This window comes from Miniopterus schreibersii (assembly GCF_964146895.1).
Source record: "Miniopterus schreibersii genome assembly, chromosome: 13".
NCBI lineage: Eukaryota > Metazoa > Chordata > Mammalia > Chiroptera > Miniopteridae > Miniopterus > Miniopterus schreibersii.
The window spans coordinates 12,180,047-12,194,859 of record NC_138113.1 but is presented as its reverse complement, the minus strand read 5'-3'; the positions used below and the strand labels follow the sequence as shown (position 1 = coordinate 12,194,859).

General features: G+C 42.7%; 1 protein-coding gene across 4 annotated transcripts in view; it reads right to left on the bottom strand.

Moving 5' to 3' along the window:
* Window positions 1-14,813, bottom strand: part of BABAM2 (BRISC and BRCA1 A complex member 2) — a 316,065-nt gene that overhangs the window by 23,991 nt on the left and 277,261 nt on the right. For all 4 annotated transcript variants that reach the window (XM_081156557.1, XM_081156556.1, XM_081156555.1 and 1 more), the window contains one exon: window positions 2,853-3,006. In XM_081156557.1, the coding sequence (XP_081012683.1) occupies window positions 2,853-3,006 (154 nt within the window). The remainder of the gene's footprint in view (window positions 1-2,852; window positions 3,007-14,813) is intronic.

Genomic DNA, 14,813 nt, shown 5'->3' with positions numbered 1-14,813 from the left:
TGTTACCAGATGATATGCGTGTCTATGTAAAATAAAGCTAAAAAGAGGGGAAATAGCGGCCTACAAGTTAGCATGAAAGGAGAAAACCGTAAGGAAGGAATAAGGAATAGATTTGAAGGAGCAGAAAGAGGGTGGGAGCAAAGGAGTGAGCAAAGGCATGTTAAGACAAAGCAGAAGCTAAACTCAGGGGTCCTTCATAGGTCGATACAATGATTGACCCTTCATATCAAGCCCATCCAGTAGAGAGAATTATGGACTTGTTTTACAGAATAAACCCCAAGAGGTAAAAAGCCCTGCCCAAGACAACAGAGCACATAGGAATAGACCTTATGAGAGGAACTGGGGCATGCATGACCCCAGAGCCTGTGCTCACCCAGTAGAGGGTATTTCACTTGTGAGGATAGAATTTGCTGAACCACCATGAGCAAGAAGCACACATCATGGGAAAAGCCCTTGTCAGTGTCAGCAAGTGTACACTCTGAGTTCACATGTTTAGAATTTTGCTCTACAGGGGGGATAAACAGCTGACTCCACTCAAAGGGCTCTACTGCTGTTCACAGACCGTGAGAGTGTTTATGTCACGGCAGAACTTTCGTAGTGAATTATAGCCTTTTATGCACTGTGTACATACAATATTTTCACAGGACAAAGAGACAGGGTGTGTAATGAGTGCTGCAGTTGACCTTTCCTTCTGTCCTTTCTCTCCAGCCCTCGCCAAGCTCAAGTCTGTACAGCAGTACAGTACCCTGGTTGTGTTTACCCATTACCTTGTCTTCTGACAGAGCCCAGGGAAGCCACTCGGTTCCATTTAAGATGGGAGCTTTTAAACTATTTCTTCTTCCTAGCATGAGCTGCTGGCCTTTCCTTTTATTACATTTAAAATGGATCCTTCTTACTACAGTAGAAAGCAGATTTTTGTCAGTGTTACTTCAGATGTTTTCTTGAGACTGGTGTTAACATAAAGCAAATGTCTCTTGCAACTCTGAATCGACCTGTTAAGATAAACAAGCCTCACTTACCATATTCCCATACTGAAAGCATAAGCTTGTGGCCTGCAGCTCCTTAAAGACTCAATTCATACATGCTGCAATGCCTACTTACCACACACACACATGCACACCAAGATAGCTCTGCCATGGAAACCACAAAGACACATCTGGTTCAGACTCCACAGCACATACCACAAATAACAGCCCATCTTCTAGGGGAAGATCCTATGTATACACAGGGAAGGCCCAGAGAATTAAACAATTCCAATGCCTCAATCATGAAACTTACTTTATAATCCCCTTTCAAGTCTGTTTCAGGGTATACAAGCCTTAACCATTGTTATTAGTTACATTTGCATATGCTTGTTTTTTTCCTTAAATAGAATTTCAGACTCAGGTATCACAGCTAAAAAGGGCAACTACAGGGAGAAAGGGGCCACTGAAGTTTCAGATAACAGCAGCTCTAGATTCCACAGATGAATCTGGGGAGGCCTGGATTTCTAGAGGAAGCCACTCTGTCATTATTTTTAAAATTCCCAATCCTGCTATAAGTGAAGGCCTTGTGCTGTAGAAAGTATAGGAGATGCCAACATGTACACTGGGAGGGAGCGAGGCCTCAGGGAGGGGGAGGCATGAGCAAGGAGTACTACTAATCAAGAGCATTCTGGGTCTAGAAGGCCAGGCTTTGTTAGCAGGTACTTAAAAACTGTTGGAAGTTTGATGTGACAGAGGCGTTGATTTCTCTCCTGCTGGGCTACAGATTCCGTGAAGACATGGACAATTTCTAATGTGCTTATCACTGTATCCCCAGCATGGAGCACACGGCCTGGAACATGGGAGACGCTCAGTAAATACTGGAGGAGCGAATGAACAGGATGCTTAATAGATAATTCTTCATTTGTGTGATTCTTTGGATCTGACCATCCTTCAGTTGGGGTCACAGGTGTGAGCACATGGCTGTTCACAGTGATAAAATAATAACCACCTGCCACTCTATGATTTATTTTTAGAAACTATGATTTTGATCCACTGTCGCTTTAATCCAGGAGCCCTGGTTCATGAAGACTTGTGTTCCACATACTTAAGTTTTACCTACAAAAAATACTCTGCGTGTTTCTACATTTACCTACTCCATCTGACTGGGGAAAGCTTTCCACAGAGAGGTTCATGTGCAATAGTTATAACTCTAAACTCCAAACTTTAGCTAACTTCAACCTCTATCAAATTGCCAACCTACTTCCATAGGGATTTTAATGGTTCTAAGCTATTTGTGTAGCCACTTACTTAATCAAGGAAAACAAGGGCCCTACTTTGGGCAATGGCTGCAGAGAGGCAATAAAGTATGTAATTCACTCTGTTCCTTCAAAGACATTACAGTTCCCTATGAAAAACTAGGTACTGGGTCTACGTATTAACTACTAAACAAAAAATTGATTTGTTTACTGACAGCTGAAATTTTCTATTTTTTAAAAAAATTTGAAAGCAGCTGCCAACATTTCCATCAACACCACCATTTATCCATAACTGTAATTCCTATCTAGTACTTGTCTAAATAGAGAGGTAGATTTCTGATAAATCCCGTAATTCATTAAAAACAACAGTCTACCTGATGAAGCTAGATAAGGGGTTGGCAAGCTTTTCCTGTAAAAGGCCAAACAACGTCTGTTTCGATGACTCACTCCACTGCTGTAGCTTGGGAAAAGCCACAGAGAATAAGTAAAGATGTGGGTATGGCTGTGTTTCAATAAACCTTTATTTACAAAAATAGGTACAGGGCAGGATTCAGCCTGTGGGAAACAGCTTGCCAACCCCTGAACTAGATAAAATGTTCTTACCTGTAGAAATAACAATAGATTCACTTACTTTGCTCTTTTGGCCATTTCATTTCCATCCCATCTGGGGCTATACGGATAGTTTTTCTGGGCCTGGGAATAAAGCTGTCCACTATTGGTAAAGTGGTAAACAGACTGAAATGTGAGAGTTGGCTGGTCTCGAGGGAAAAACAGGGGCAGGTCAACTGCAAACACAGGAAAAAGAAAAAGAAAGTTAGGGTTTAAGTGCATCTTAATACAATTTTTTGACTAAATCTGAATGTTGGGTACAAGACTCTATTTAAACCACAAATACTAGTTGAAGCTTAGGCTTAGGTAAAAAGTGTGGAGAGAGGAACCAAGAAATACAAGGTGCCTTCCCTGCCTTCAAGGAGTTTACAATCCAGGTAGAGAGGCAAATCCCACATAAAATGTAACCAATCTGAGGTGTGATGTGTAGGTGCTGGAACAACGCCATCTGAACTTCTCCTGCAGCATGTGCCCTGTCTAGTATTCTACAGCGGAGTTAGCTGTATGCCTGTGTTAAGTCTGTTATACCATAAACTCTCCAAAGGCTGGGCAGCGTCTTCCTTACCTATAATCTCATGGACGAAGTGGGATGAAGGCTGTCCTTTAATAATGAATTCAGAAAGGGGGATCATCAAGAGGGCAGCCGATAATCTTTCTATTTTATAGGATATGGCAAGTGGACCCCCAGAAAGAATAAAGTTATCACTTTACTTCTAATCAAGCAGTGAGTTCTGATACTTAGCAGTTTCAAGTTTTTCCATACGTGTTACCACATCTATCTCCTGACCAGTGGGAGCTCCTTAATGGAATGCAACAGATCAGAGCACTACCCATGTCTACTGTTCCAGAGACAGAAAGATTCTAATCTTCACTGTTAACAAGTATTACGTGCTTTATCTGTTCAACTTGGTTTCTTTAACACCGTTTTTAAAAAGAAAATGACACTGATTTTAGTTAAGGCAAACCATCATTGAAAACACAGACTGGTTTCAATAGCAAATTCTTCAAGGTCTATAATGTATATTTGTGTGAATATTACCCACTTCCAGAACAAAGAATAGGCACATTAATTTATCAAACATAATAACAAGAAAAACATGTATAGAATTTTCTAGCTTTACCGAGTACTTCTACACACTTTATCTAATTTGATAGTTCTAACTCTGTGAAGGAGACATTATTTTTACCGCCTGCATTTAAACAGATGAACAAGCTTGAGACTCCAAGTGGTTTATTAACTCACTCATGCCATAGCTAGGCAGGGGCAGGACTCAAACCTAGCCTCATGGTTTAAATACTAAGCTCCTTCTAGAGGGCCATGTTGCCTTCTGCTCTTATGGACACTGGCATAACCTGCTCACCCACACACTCACTATGTAATAATTACAATTCAGTAAGTTCAAGTGTCTACTGTGAAGGATGTACAATGTTCATCTTTTTGGCAACATGAGACAAATACATGGAAAAAAGAAACCCCGCATACTAGATTATTATGCTAGTAAGGGTGACATTTGACTTGGACTAGGTCTTCTTAGGACCCACTATGATTTCTTGAAGAAAAGTTAGGTTTGCAGGAAATTAAAAAAACACACCAAACAAACCAAGAAATAAAAAACTGTCCAGTAGATAAGGCCTCTGAGTGTATCTGACTCTGACTCAGGGCTGCAGGGGGTTTCTGCATGTGAATCACTCCACAGCCGAAGAAAAGTCGTGAGCTTTTGAATGTCCACTCTTTAGTCACATTTTCTGCCTCAATGCAGTCTCAGGGTCTCTTTGTGCCAAAGCAGAGATTCAGTAAGATATAGGAACAATACCAAATATGAGAAACAGACTAATTCAAGTTATAAATAATTCGACCCAGAAAACTCTTTTGATCTGTAACACCTTTAGTCATTCTATTTTATTATTTTTTAAATTTTTTAATTTGTTTAAAATATTACAGATGACCCTTTTTCTCCCCAATAACCAATTCCACCCCATCCCCTCCCCCTCCCCAGTCCCTCTCCCCACCACTGTCCGTGTCCTTGGGTTGTGCATATATATGCACATAAATTCTTTGGTTACTCTCTCCCCCTCCACCCACCTGCCCTCCTCCATCCCTCTGACATTCATCAGTCTGATCTATGTTCCTTTAGTCATTTTAAATAAATGCTGCTTTCTAAAATAAGTTTTATCTTTCCTGGTTACTCATTTTACTTCTTCTGATTAATTTTAGAAAAAAATGCCTATTCACATGTACTTAAATTATGTTTAATTTATCGATATGTTTCCAAATATAAAACAAGATTCGATTAAGCCTGAAAACAATCACCAGTAGCGTAAGGGAAAAGTATATAACATGTAAGCTTCCATTCAGAAAAGCAACAATTTTAAATAATAGAATTTAATGGCAATAATTGACTAATTCAAAGCAAACACAGTCACCATTCAGTATCAAAATAATATGGATAATACAACAGTCTTCATGATTCTCACAGTCACCATTCAGTATCAAATAATATAGATAATACCACAGTCTTCATGATTCTCAAGCAATCAGTTTTTGGGGCTATGGAATGCATCATCATTTTTGCTCCTGTTGTGTGGTTTTGTTGAAAATGAGTTGCTGGTATTCTGATATGCTGGAAAATGATTTTCCCACCTAGTTCTGAACCATCCACTCTGTTCCCCAAAATGCCCAATTAGCATCAGAAATAATTCAAAATGTGAATGCAAATTTATTTACCTAGGCAAGTGAATTGTTCTGATTTTTTTTTTTTAATTTCCATCCAGCTATATGCTGATAGGTACCATGATCCCACAAAAGCATTGATTACATGCTTATTTCTCCATGGAGAGTTTTTCTAAAAAAGTATATTTGGAGCCAATATTAAAATCTGAACACAATGGCTGAATTATTAGGGGAGCAGGAATGGTCAGAGTATTTCAGAGATAGAATCAGTACTCCACATACTAATTCACATAGGAGAAAATTAGAAAACTATCTGGCTCAACTTAACTCAGTTGTATCCTTTCTGTATGTCAGCAGTCAGTAAAAGAATGGCTTATTTAAAAGCCTTCTAGGCATAAGAAGGAGCTAAGGAAAATATTTATGAGAAATACTTTGCATTCTTCTCGTAAGAATGAGTTGAATGGTACAAATTAGTTGGAACTAAGGAAAAACAAAACCTGTTTTCCTTACCCCCAATGTGTCTGTCACTTACCACTTGCCTATAGGCTAACTCGTGACTTTCTGATGCATAGTAAATAAGGACTTCAGGCCTTCAAACAGCTTACTTGCTCTGAAGGAACTTCCAGGTTCTAAGAAGCTTGAACTCATAGTTTCGGCTCTATCAAAATTAAACATTTTAACCATTTGCTTCCTCAGAACTCACCCCACCCACTGGCTCTTGTTTGATTCCCAGAGTAGAATCATTCCATTTGAGTCAGTTACTCACTTCAGTGTTATTTTGACAACTGCTTTCTATTTCCTTCTTCCTGTCTACAGACTGAATTTTGGTCAACTCTCTATTCGAAGAAGGGATGGTCCTCTTGTTCAATATAATCTCAATAACTATTTTCAAAGCATTACTTTCTTCAAGAACTTGTCAGAACAAGTCACACTCAAACACTTCTAATTCTGCACAACCCGGGCAGCTCACAGGACTCCTCCTGGGACTGTGATGCCCTGGCAGAGGGCAGGAATAATTAAACTGCACCACCTTGCCTCGTGCTGCCAGTTGCTGTAATAACAGTCCCACTAGTCACAGTCCCAGAGCCAGTGGAGCTCTCTGGGCAGCCACCAGCCACGCAGCACTGCAAGGGAGCTGAGAGCTGCTTCTCTCTGAACCATGCTGGGGTTCAGATGAGCAGATGCAGTCTGACCTTCTTTAGTAAACATGCTTAACTGCCCCCAAGGCTCCTCCTTTCACCATGAGAAGACTTCACTGAAGTCATATTGAGGTACACAAGGCTCTCTAGAAACCTCACTGCTCCAAAATCTCCACAATGGAAAAATGACCCCAAACAGCCCAAAGAAATTCGAGCTATGTGTCTGGTCCACAGGACAGCTGTCAGACACTTAGAACATTTCAGACATAGTTCTAACAGGTTTGGTGATATGATTTTTCCAGAAATATAATCTAATTTTGGCATGATGAGGGCAAGCCACGTTAGCAGTGAGTAGCGATAACTAGCAGTCTGACACAAAAGAAGAGAGAGTAATAAATAAAAGCAGACTTAGGAAATCAGAAAGGACCCCAGTCTGGGGACATTTAGTGTCGGAACAAAAAGCTCAGTGGTCTATCCATTTACGCCACACAGTAAGTGATGTCCACCCTAGTCCCAGATACCACAGCAGACACTCCTGGGTGCCCACCCAAAGCCACGACCCATCCTTCTTTTTGTGGGCAGAGCGGACTCCCACTCCAGAGTCCGAAAGGGCTGGGATCCACTCTCAGCCTTCCAGAGAGCCAGGCATGGAAATGTGACTCAGTCCTGCCAGTGGGACCCAGGGGAAGTCAGCTGGGTGTCCCCTGAGAAATCGTTTCCTCTCTGATTAAAGACATGAGTTAAGGAGAAGCCCCCATTCCATTCTTGCCTTAGAACTTGTCATGTGAGATCCTGAGCACCCATCTTGTGAACATGAGGGGAGAGTCAGCCCGATACCACTGAGGCACCAAATCTGTCATCCTGGGAACTGCCCAGCTCTGGGTTTTCTCTTAAGTGAGGCAATTACAAGTCCTCACTATTCAAACCTCTGAATCAGGTCCTCTCAGACTTGTATCAAAGGCATATCGGGGAATGTTATTTCTTGCAGCTTCTGTTCAAAAAGGTAGGATAATTGTATAATCTATTTCAGAAATATTTCCACCAAGCGTGGCTAAAAAACACTCAAGGCACATAAATAGGAAAGTTTTAGTTGTCTGGAAAATTCAGTTATGTGGGGCCGTTCAATCCTTGAAAATGCCAAACAAATGAGGGGTTAACCATAATTGCTCCCCTGGGAGTCACATCATCAAATATTTTCATCGTTACTCACAAGTCAGCCATTATTTCATTTCTCTAGTCCTTCCCAACTATATATTTCCATGCTTTTCCCCGTGCTCTGGGTTAGTAGGGAAGACACTCGTGGATTTGCTTTGTGGTGGTTATGGTTCTGTTCCCATTTCCAGGCCTCCGGTTCCTCGAAGCCTCCTTAGGAGACAGTTTTAACCTCCTGTGGACTTACCGTAAAATCTCCGCCCACAATGACTCCATCAGCTTCTTCCCAAGCAGCCTGTATGCAGCTCCCTCCCAGGCGACCCCTCGGTAGGCACCCGGAAAGTTAGGGAATTCGGCCATCTACTAACTAACCACCTAATCTTACTAGCTACACTCTAAACCTTCAAGACACATGGGGTCTAACCACGAGAAAGTTAAATGCCACGTATCCAAAATACTCGCCTACAAGAAATATAAAGGTGAAGTTTTCCAGTTCAGAAGTATCCCTAGTCGAGCGAGGCACCAGGAATCTTTCACTAACTTCACTGCCTTTCATTGCGGTGACAGGGGAGACTAAGTATTAACCAGATTTTGTTAATCTGGTTTCAGATTTTCACTATCTTTTGTGTGATTTGATCATATAAACAGGTTGCCTTTGGGGTTTTAATATTACCAAACAGAAGCCTGAAGTTTCTTGAATTCTACTGTAAATTCTAAAAGTTCTAATGTGGGGGGAGATAGCACGGTACAGGAAAAGGCCTTTGGAGTCAGATGAAAAGGGTCAAAATCCCGGCCCCACCATCTACCATCTATGAGTGATGAGACCACAGGCAACATACTCCATCTCTTTGAATCTTGATTTTTCTCATCTGCAAAATGAGCGCAAGAATTCTTATCTTGTAGCACAGTTGACAGGACTGAACAAAAACTGAGCAGGTACTAAATAAAAGTGTGTTCCCTTTCCCTAGGCCCACCCCTTTGCACAGGAGAGCAACGGGCGGCGTGGAGAAGGGAGCCAATGTGGGCCTTGGCAAGCTCATGGCCAAGCTGCTCTCCCACCTGCAGGCCCTCCTTCCGTTTCTGGGTTTCTCCCATCAAGACTCAGTATGTAGGGAATGCCTCTGTCTAGAACTCTGCAGGCTTCTTCCACCCCCAAACGAGGCGCCCCTGGCTGGTCCTCACCAGGATACGAGCAGAATACTAGTGGCCGAGGCCAGGACCACAGGGAAACCTTCTTTGCCCAGCGCTTCTCTGTCTGCTTCCCATGGTTCATCTATTCCCTCATCTGAGTTCCATGAGCATATTCCATGTCATAGGCCCCATGCTGGAGCTGAGGACCCACACCTCCTGGAAAGGGACAGAGCATGGCACTCTGCACTTCCAGCCTTGTGATGGGTTCTGTGTCCTCTGGGGATGCTTCCTGTTTGGATCCTGTCATTTCCTCAGGCCTGGCTCCTTGTTCAGTCCCTGCAACCTGCTCTTGTTTCTGTGACACAGTCCAAGTCCCACCTCCTTCAGGAAGCCCCTCTTGCCTGCTCTGTCACTTAGTGATGTCCCTGTCCTCCATGTCCCCATAATCCAGTCTTGGCTGAACTGCTAACAAGTGTACTTGTCGTTATTTTATATTCTCTGCCTGTGTAACACTGGACTAGACACACAGTAGGTGGTCGACACGTATCTAGGGAGTGACTGGCACAGACCATACAAGTGAGGACGTGCTGACTGCACTAGACATGATAAAAAGGAAACATGTTTTATGAGATGCAGAAAGAAATGTAGCAAGAGAGAACACCATAAATAGCATTTAATAGTGTTTTAACTTCTATCTTTAAAGGAATTTAATCACAATAAATAAACTCCTGGCCTGGCAGGGGGATTAAAAAAGAAATCTGTCTAAATTAGGGAAGAATTTGATTAAAAGAATCCTTAAATAAATACATTAAAATACATTCAAATGCAAAAATCTTTGGCACTTAAAAACTGGGCTAAGTCTTTAAAGAGTCATAAGCTTTTAACTAAACAAATTCATGGACAATGTACCAAATGCAGATGATTAGGACAAATTTAAAATCGTTAAAGTAGGGGACTGACACTGGTCCGTTTAAATTCCAGTCTTGAGAAATTAGAACATCCTGCCAGGTACAAATCTGCAAATATTCTGACTCCTCCAAAGTAAAGGATGACTGATGGAGCTTTATGAAGAAAAAAAATCTGTAACTAATCTAGCTGTTGTTGTTTTAAAGGATCTAGCAATGAGCTTTGTATTCTAGAGAAAACAGTAACAAATATCAGATTTGACAAGCATCCACGGGGCATTGCTGCGAGCCGGCTCTAAGGGAGCCAGCCGACCAGAGCCCTGTCCTCCTGGCAGTGCAGCCTGTGCTTGCAGGGAGAGGCCAGTGAAGGCTGTAACAGAGGTGGTAACGCCAGGGGTGTAGGGTGGAAAGATAATCCGTCCAAGGGCTTCTAGAAGGCTTATTAGATGAGCAGGGTCTTGAAGACAACTAGGATTTTGACAGGCAGTGACAGGGAGGATTATGGCTGGGAAGGGAGGTCAGAAGGTGAGGGAATTCCAGACTGAGGGAACAGACTGAGCAGCCACCGGAGAAGAATGAGGACTGCAGAGTGACCAGGGTGGAGGGGCCAATGGCCGAGAGGATAGAACGCTGCTGCACCAGGCTCTGAACAGAGAGGCCATGCTCTGAAGAGTTGGGAACACAAGGCAAAGGAGTGTGGATGTTTTTTTATGAGTGGTGTCACCCTGGAACGTTTCTAGGGGAAATATCCCATTCTATCCACTCCAGTGGATCAGACACAATGCTACAATTTAAATATCCTCAGCAAAGTACATATTCTCCAGAATGGGGACTGTTTGGAAAGTATGATGCACAAATCAAAACTAAGTTATTCATTATTAAGAGAGAGCAGTCATTCACTTCTCAGTATGGAAACTGATTCCTCTTTACAAAACATCTCACGACTTACTCGTGTGTCCCTCATAGTCAGGAGAGGCTCTCAAAGGAAAGCCTTACATGGGCTGTTAGCAGCTTATAGGAGCCTCTGTCTCTCAAAGAAGCTCTGTTTCCTATGTGGACAATGCATACAGTAGGGCTGAGATTTGGGTCTGGGGGGAAGACTAGGGTGGGACATAGTTTAAGTCTAGTATTTGGCAGTGTTTGGAAACCATACCCTTTCAGAGTGATAAGACAGGGTTGGAAGCCCTGGTCACCATGTCATTCCCTGATGCAGAAACCTTTATTTATTTTTTATTTGTGTATACTTTCTAAAATTCTTCATCCAGATTTATACTGTTCTGGGGTATTAACATAGGGAACTCTGACCACTAGATTGGGAGGTATGGGATATTTTCCAGGGAAATGCTCAGATAAGCCACTCCATTCCTTTCTGCTTTAGGTTAAGTTCCGTCAGGTGAGATGACAGTAGCTAGTCTGGAGAGGCTGAATGTCTGAGTGGAGAAGGCATGTGCTCTGGAGGTGGCAACCCAGGATTCACATAGTAGTTGTATAACTTTGGTGATTAACTGACCCCTCTGAGCCTCTCTTCTTATCCACACACTGGAAAACTCTAACCTCCAGGTTGAAAATAAAGCATAGGCACAGTGTCTGACAAAGAAAGTGCTTGGTAAATACAAGTAGAAGCCGGCAGGGATGTAAGAACAGGGCGGTATTGTGGGAAGGATACAATCTGTGGAACTGGACAGATCTGAGCCTGATTCCTACTCCTCTGCCAGTTACTACCTGAGTGACCTCAGGCAATTTACTAAACTCTCTGAGTCTAGGTTTTCTCATCTTTAAAATGGGATAATTCCTACCTTGCGAGGCTGCTGAGTGTTTTACAGGACATAATGAATGTATGTAGAACACCTGACACATAGCAGATATCCCTAAGGATACCTGTTATTATTCGCTTTTCTCTTAGAAGCAATTAAACACATAAACCTGAGGCTATCTTATTTCTTTTCCCAGCCTGACTTCCAGCTCAGATAATACAGCCCATAGGTTTAAAGTAGCCATGTCCTTTCAACTAAGCTTCCAACTTGCTTTTCACCATTTTAAAATTTGAAGCAAATTCGGGAGTCCTTAGGAACACTTCACTTTTACTTCTACAATCTTCTTCCTCAAAAAAATAAAAATCACAGCTCTGGAGAATCCAAGGTCAAATGAGGTTTTGCGGCAAAAGTTGACCACAGACCAGAAAACATTTGAACAGAGAAACCTGATGAAAACTTGGTTAGACAATTTTCTTTTGTGCTTGGGTAATGCAATATTCTCCTCATTCTCATAGGTGTTTCCTTTAAGGCAAAGTGTTTTACTTTTTTCCCCTCAACTACTTATTTGTGAGTGACTTGTTCTTTGAAACAAGACCAGCAATGGAATCAGTCTTCATATATCTAAAGATGACCTGTTTGGTGGGTGAACTACCCAGGTTTCTGTTCAGTTGTAACTGTTTGTTTGGCTAGCTCCTTGGTCATTGTTTCTTCTATGAGCATCGGTGGGGGACACAGTAGGACATTAATTCATGCTCTTCTTTGACAGCAATTCCAATTAGAAATTTCATTTGACATGAAGCTTTTAAAGTGTTATATTCTCATATCTAACTAACTCCAATTAAAGAGCATGAACTGTATAAACATAAGGTGATCATGCTGAGGCAGGCCCTGGACCTAAAGGAGCTGCTTGACTTGTATATCCAAATTCAAAGGAGTAAGACCATTTTCAAGCAAAGGCACTGGATCTGTGTTACCTAAGAAAAGCATTATTTACTACCAATAACTGAGGATCTACTTCTTGGAAGCTCCAGAAGTTTTTTCTTTTTATTGTTTTTGATAGAAATCTTTCTAAAGAGGACTTCCTATTTACTTCTAAATGACTCAAAGTCAAAATGATGACTTTTAAGGGGGCCGCACAGCCCTGACACCAGGAGGCCTGCCAGCCCCTACGCTGTCCAGCATCTGTGTTCTGTAGTTTCTGGGTTCTCTTCACCCCTCGCTCCCAGCGCAGGCACACTAACCTTCTCTGGTCAGTCCAGTTGCTCAGGACTTGGGAACTAGTGCATCACGCTTATTAGAAGGTATGAGAGTCAGCCCTAGAGGGGTTTACACAGACTATGTGACCCCTCTTTAACCAACTCCCTTCCTTTTGGCTGTGTTTTGACAGGTGTGCATATAGGGCTGGGCTGAGCTGCAGATAAGGGAGATATTTCCTTAAAAATCTCCAAGTCTGGTCACAACAGAGGACACATTCCTAAACCACAGTTCAGAAACGGGCCCTGGAAATCATCCATCCACTGGGTCACTGAGGAGCCTGTGGCACAGAGTGGTGACTGCTTGGGCAGCTGCACAGAGAGCCCCGGGGTCTTGGCCCCCATCCAGTGAACTATACTGTACTGCGTCACCTGTAACCCAGCAAGTCTCCCTGCAGGAGCAAAGTCACAATAAGCTACCATAGCTGCTTTCACAGTATGACTTGGGGTTCTTCATTAACCCAAATCTGAAAAATCTCTTATTATAGACAACAGTGAGGCATGCTCTTTTGTTCTGTATTTCATTCTAATAAATAATGTTTTTAAATGCTAAGAAAAAGGAAGGAAATCAACATTTATCGAACACCTACAACAGGCTGGGTGCTTTCTGCAACATGAGTCTCTCTTACCCTTACCCCTTTTTATGCGGGAACACACCTTCCCTGGGGCAAGCCAGAGAACGTACTTGCAGCCATGAAGATGACGGGCCAGGGTTAGCCCTGGCCCATCTGGGTCTGGAGCCCATGTTCTTTTCACCACAAGGGCTACAAATTAGATTTATCGCTTGTTTCTGACACCCTGGAAGGAGTTTCTACTCAGGGGCCCTTTGGCTCGTCTACCACCTCAGCCAGGGGCTGCTGCGGGCAAGCAAGCTGCCTGCCGCCGAGGAGGAAGGCAGAAAGCCCGAGCCCGCGCACAGTCGCGGCAGGCGCGGGGGTTGGGGGGGGGAATGCAGCGTGTGTCTTCCAGACCGTGTGAGTTACACCCAAGGGTACAATGAGCCCAGGCTTTTAAGAATTTTTATTTTTGACGTTTCAATTTCCTTGTTTTCTTCCTTTTGATGTGGAAAGTACTTTATGGTCACATCTATGGGGTTTTAATGGCATTTGACATTGTTGCTCACCCCTGTTCTTCTCCCATGGTTTCCATAACTCCGCATCGATCAGCTACTTCCTTTTCTTTTAAAATGTTTACTGTCTTCTTTCCTCCATCTGCTTAACAGCCTCTCAAAGCTCAGTTGAGGGACTTATTAACCCGAAGGCTTGGCCCTCAGCTTTCCTCCTTTAGAAAGTCCCAGAAAGTCCCACCTATTAATACCCTCTGATGACTTCAAAGTCTCCACAGCCTCCCCTGACTACTCACCTGGCTTCAGTCTGGTAATTCCAGAGATCTGGTGAATGTCATTAACATAAGTTTTATGGCTTAAATATGTTTTCACATATATAGTTTCATCTGTAACTTTCAAAGTGGGCAGATTACCCTGTTTACAGGTAATACTGAAAATCAAGAACAGTAAGGGGCCTGTTTAGGTTTACAGTTATATGATGGAGCTGGACCTACAGCTACCTGAATTCAGGCCTTCAGAGTTTGAACCCGGTGGTTCTGATCCATTAGGATGCTCCGCTACCATCTGGGGAAGAATCACACCACATGTCTGAAACAGAAAAGCCAGAGCTGGCTCCCCATTCACCTGCGCACAGACCAGGGGCTAATATCCTGTCACCCTACTTCTGCTCTTTCCTCTGAAAGGGCTCTCGGTTCACACCCTGGGAGGACTGCCCACAGGCATGTCCTACTGGGAGCCTGGGGGGCTGAGGACCACATTTACTCCTGTTATGGATAAACAGAAGTGGGACTACATATTTTTAAGAACAACAACCTACTTTTGGTTATAAGAACAACTGCGTCAGGCTTCCCACCCACAGACACCATTTCAGTTAGCTCTAAATACTAATCGATTCACACCTGAAGTAATCCA